The sequence below is a fragment of the Oryza glaberrima genome, chromosome 11 (assembly GCF_000147395.1).
Source record: "Oryza glaberrima chromosome 11, OglaRS2, whole genome shotgun sequence".
In the NCBI taxonomy this organism is placed as follows: Eukaryota; Viridiplantae; Streptophyta; class Magnoliopsida; order Poales; family Poaceae; genus Oryza; species Oryza glaberrima.
The window spans coordinates 25364030-25369630 of record NC_068336.1 but is presented as its reverse complement, the minus strand read 5'-3'; the positions used below and the strand labels follow the sequence as shown (position 1 = coordinate 25369630).

The 5601-nt window shown below is 44.1% G+C and overlaps 1 protein-coding gene across 1 annotated transcript; it reads left to right on the top strand.

The window, feature by feature from the left end:
• Nucleotides 1–4043: 4043 nt before the first annotated feature.
• On the top strand, nucleotides 4044–4946 carry LOC127755874 (disease resistance protein PIK6-NP-like). The gene has a single exon (XM_052281491.1). The coding sequence runs from the start codon at nucleotides 4107–4109 to the stop codon at nucleotides 4944–4946; it is 840 nt and encodes a 279-aa protein (XP_052137451.1). The 5' UTR covers nucleotides 4044–4106.
• Nucleotides 4947–5601: the final 655 nt, after the last annotated feature.

Below are 5601 nucleotides of genomic sequence, written 5' to 3'. Positions count from 1 at the left end.
AATTTTTTTTTAAGTATACGGATACACATTTGAAGTATTAAACATAGACTAATAATAAAACAAATTACAGATTCTGTATGTAAACTGCGAGACGAATTTATTAAACCTAATTAATTCGTCATTAGCAAATGTTTACTATAGCATGTAGCATCACATTGTCAAATCATGGCGCAATTAGGCTCAAAAGATTTGTCTCGCAATTTATATGCAAACTGTGCAATTGGTTTTTTCGTCCACATTTAATGCTCTATGCATATGTTCAAACATTTGATGTGACGGAATTTTTAGAAGTTTAAAGACAACTAAACACTGCCCTAATCTAACGTTGCAAATATTTCTCCCTTTCAACTCCTGTGGCGCGGCTCCTTCGGAACTCTGTACAGTGGCTTCTTCGGAACTCTGTACAGTAGAAAGATTCATGTACGCCAGCATAGTCACGTCACATGCGCCATGTCTTCCATTCCATTGTGATCAGGGTTTTCCAATAATTTGGAATGTAGGAAAATTTAGGTGGGCACCGAAATTCGAAAATTTTGGACGAATTTTTTCGAAAATTTAACACATTATTACTAAATTTGAAGAAATTATGACAAAATTCAGAAATGTTTGAAAATACTAAAAATTTTGCTTGAAATAATTGCTTGCCAGAAGAGGGGGGGTGAGGGGGTGGGGGCGAAATTCCCGAAATTTCAATCCCCGATTGTGATGCAGTGGTGCAGGGCCATCATCCTCCCTTGGCATCAAGTCAGTCTATTTGACAGGGTCAACGTAAAAATAGATAAGTACTCTCTCCGTAAAAAATATATTTTTCTCCATTTTACACGTACTGATATATGGGCTAAAAGACTATCATATCCTTTATTTTTTAAAACTTCAATAATCAATACAAACTAGCTACTAAGTCGCGTGTTCGCGTGACGATGATCTATCTTTCTCTACCGTGCAATATCATTATGTGTCATTGGTAATAACCAGTGTGAAAATTTTGTTGGTTGCCTCTTCCACCGGCTCGTTGGTCGCCCTAGCCTCATTTGCATGACAGCTCTCGACAGTCCATCAGCAGCCGCACCGACTTATTGATTGCGGATGTCCACGCTTCACGCCTGATCATCGGACGACACTATGCTTTCCCATCATCTTCGCCGCTGTATGCCTGCATTCTTCGTGCTGTACGTACATAAGTGCCACACCATTCTTCTTCCCAACAGTGGTGATGTCAGATCTTGCAGAGTGGACTGTGGAGATGTGGCAGCTGCGCATCAGCGCATGTGCGAGTGTAGGAGCGGACAGCAGAAGTGGCGACGTCAATATATAGCAGTGACGCTGGCAACAGTGAGAAGAGGAGTGGACACAATATCTCACTCTCTCTCTCTCTCTTAATTTCTTTCTTCCCGGTGGCTTTTGCCCGGCTCTCTGTTTTTATTGTTTTATGACTTCTATCCATAAAATTGTCATAACATTCTCTGGATCCTTCCCATGGAAGTCTCCTGATCGATCTAACTCTTCTCTTATCAAATCTAACGGCACATTTTTTTATAGGTACACGTGGCTAAATGATACTCCCTCCATTCTAAATTAATCTACATATAGTTTTTTATACTATTCCTAAATGATCTATATATTTGTATTCATTCATTAAATCTATTCGTTATTTGTGCATTGGAGTAAATGGACATTGATCCATGCACACAAGTATTTATAACCCACATACAATATCTTGATTTGCTATTGGCTAGGAAATAGTGGGGATGGTGCATGCATCGAGTTTGTTGCTAGGGTAAATATAGTATGAGAGAGTTATTAGCTTTTCTTGGTCTTGATGTACTTATGAAATATGTAGATTAATTTGGAATGGAGGGAGTAGAATGAATAGACATTCTTAGTTCATTAAGATAGATAGATAGATAGATAGATGTCTCATACTTTTTCAAACTCCAATGCAAAAATATTCCTCACATTTTTCAATGGTCAGTACATTAATTATCTAAAACTGAAATCTCAATGGGATAATTCATTGATTAAAAAATAAAGTCTTTTTGGGAATGGCTCTCAACTACACAAACAACGTTTGTAATAAAAAAAATAATGGTAGTAGTTGCTTTACTATCACCAGAGACAGAAGTAACATAATGCCACAGGGTAAAGCTGTGTGCCAACATTCCATTAACTAACTTTACAAGTCTTCTGTCCAGAGTCTTCGCTTGTTCCTTGGCAATGACTTGTGAAAACCGACTTGATTATAAAGTGTGGACTCCTTTTCACGTGAAGAACTGGACTCAACTTGATTATAAAGTGTTGACTGTTGAGGGTATGTGCAGATTCCATTGATTGAAGGCACATTGATTTGAGTCTGGTCTATCAGTGTCATATAGTATAATGCTTGTATCAAATCGACAGTTAAATTTATTTTGTTACTCCTACTAATATATACCAGCACCCAGCTCGAGCATATGACTATCCTGTAGTATTCTTGCATATAGTTATCTTTAGCAAACTTTGCTACTACATGACACTCAAAACATGTATTATTTGTTGTGGACACCGCAAGAACATAAATTTATACGTGCACACTAAAAGAACGTGGTAATTTTTCATAGCACACATGAGCATTAAAGTACAATATTCACTTAGTTGAGAAGAGAGGAACCATGTAAAATAACCAATTTACCCTCATCTTCTTCTTGCTTACAATATTCACTTAGGCAAGGGATTCTTCTTGGCTGGCGTTGGTGCGGGGGCGTTGGGTTTGTTGGGAATGGTGGTGGGTCGCTTGGCAACGATAAGAGAAAGATCGATTGTAGAAGCCTCGATAGGGGGAGAGGAGGCTGGGCTTGGGCCTGGGGCAGGAGCCTTGGTGGGTGGCGCAGTGGCGTGAGGTACTGAGGTGGGGTGGTGGGCGGCGCGGTAGGGACTGGGGTAGTTGGAGTGGGGGTGAGTGGAGGTGGCGCAAGCGGGCATATGGTGGTGGTGGTGGTGGTCGGTGCAGTGACAGGCATGGGTGTCTTCTTGGAGGAGGCCAGCGGCATGGTGGTCGACACTAATCGGGGCAGTGGTCTTCTACGCGGGGGTCAACACCAGGAGGCAGAGCAACACGAGAAACCCTGGGGGTAAAGATGTTATTTTACAAAAAAAATATCCTCAAAACTGTAGAAAACCATAAAATAATACGTACGGTATCTAACAACAAATTACCATTTTTTTTAGTGTCGTCACATAATTAAATTCACGTTTTTGTAGTGTCCACCAGCAATAGCACGTTTTTTAAGTGTTATTGTTGAGGGAATGGACGCGACCCTGCGCCAATCACTCCCGGGCGGCCCCGAAGGTTTTATGGGCCACCGGCCAAAGGCCCTCCGGAAGCACCTAGCGGAGCCAGCCTCCGTATGGTGGGCCCAATCTACGTGCTCTAGGAGCATGTAGGAGCGCAAGAGGTGGTTGGCTCCGAGGAGTCCGGATCCGATCAGAAGGCCTGAAAGCTTCCGGAGGTAGTCGGAGGCCTTCAGAGGACCCTGAGTGGGTCCAAGGGATCCAGAGGCCATAAGCCAGCTCATAGACTCCGGAGCACCGCCGTGGCTTTGGAGCCGGAGCTTGTGCGGGACAATCGGGAACAAGTACGAGGCATCATTAAGGCGCACTACTCTCCTCCAATCACCTCCGGCGTCATGACACAATGGGCAATGCGACAGCCGGTGCCGGTCATTACCCGGAGCCGTCTATTAACCGGGTAAAGGCTGAAGCCATGATGGCGCCCTACCGCACTCCTTAATGGGCGCCGCTGACTTTCAGACCGAGGAATAGACCCCCGGACAGTCGGCGGGCCCACCTATCAGCCACCAGGAGTAGCTAGAAAGATGGGGGGTAGGGCTGTAACTTCCTCACATGTATCCTAGTATAAACATATAAATGCTACCCTCAGGATAGGGATCAAAATCAATACACAAGTTGTCACTCGTAAACTCTGTTCCAACGGTTATGTAGTAAATTTTGCCTTCTCTATATATATAACGCCTTCTCTAGACGGATCATTTGCACACATACAGAACACACAAAGCACACAGTACGTACGTAGTATAGAGAAAAGGGAATAATTGAAGGTTTGGCGAGAGATGCAGGCAGCGGCGAGCCTCTCCACGGGCTTGCTGGATGCCGTCCTCCGCAAGCTGGGCGAGATGCTCGCCGACGAATACGAGTTACAGACGGGCGCCAAGGATGGCATCCGGTACATCCGGGAGGAACTGGAGAGCATGCAAACTGCCCTTGAGAGGGTGTCCAGGGTGCCACCAGACCAGCTTGACGAAGAGGTTAAGCGCTGGGCGAGGAAGATGAGGGAGATGTCCTACAACATCGAAGACACCATCGATTCCTTCATGCTACACGTTGGCGATAGTGATGCTGATGACGAGTCCGGAATCTGTGCTTGCGTGCGGACCATATCCATGCTGCCATGGAGGTATAAGTCTCAGCGCGACATCGCCGCCGAGATCAATCGCATAAAAGAAGAGGTCGATGAGGTGAGCAAGCGCCGAGAGAGGTATAAAGTTGACAGTATTTTTGTGGCCCCAGCTTCGTATGATCCCCGCTTGCTAGCACTGTACGAAGATAAAGAAAAGCTTGTTGGCATCGACCACTCGACGGACGAGATAATCAAGTTGCTATCCATGGAAGGTGAAGGTGCATCGGAGCAGAAGCTCAAGTTGGTCTCAATCGTTGGCCCTGGTGGAATGGGCAAAACCACCCTTGCCAATGCCGTGTATAAAAAGCTTGAAGAGCAATTCGATTGCACAGCTTTTGTTTCGGTTTCTCTTCAGCCTGATGTCAAGAATATCCTCAGCGGCTTGCTTCGTCAAGTCACGGCCAGCAAAGTCAAAGATGACCTGGAAAAGGACGAGGACGAGGACAAGGACAAGGACAAGGGGTACGTATCAGTTAGATTACTACCTAAGTAGTTTTGAAAATCCTCCTGCTATATATTAATTCACTGAATTCCCAAGCCTAAAAAAATTTAAAACCTTTTGCAGTCTACATCGTCGAGAAAGCCAAAAACATTACGGAAACACAGAAAAGTTGTCCGAAAAGGAGCTCATCGACAATATCAGACTTGTTCTTCGCAAAAGAAGGTACGTCATATTACTGTTGCTATCATTTTTATATCAAAAAACTACAATTAATTCAAAGCAAGGAAATACATGCATGGAACCTTGATTATTATTGAAAATAATTAAATTGCAAAGAAAAAAACTCAATAGATTCGTTCTGACTGACTATAAATTACCTCTATATTCGTTTCTCGATGTCGTAATCAGTTTTTAGATCTCATATGGAATTTCTTCCATGTTTGGTTTTTCATGGCGATTTCGAGCCGATTTTATAAGATCCCCTTTTCTCCACCACTTTCCTCCACCACTCGCCTAGTATTCTCCCTTTTCCCATTCTCTCTCATTCCTCTCGGCTCTCGCGACCAACCACTTCATAGGTAGGCTATTCTAGGAGGCAGTGGATCGATGGCGACGTGGTCAGCACCAACGACGGCGCCGGCCTCGCGCGGGAGCGGCGGATACATCGCTCTCGAACTTTGTAGGGTCAGATTCATGGATGGCGGGC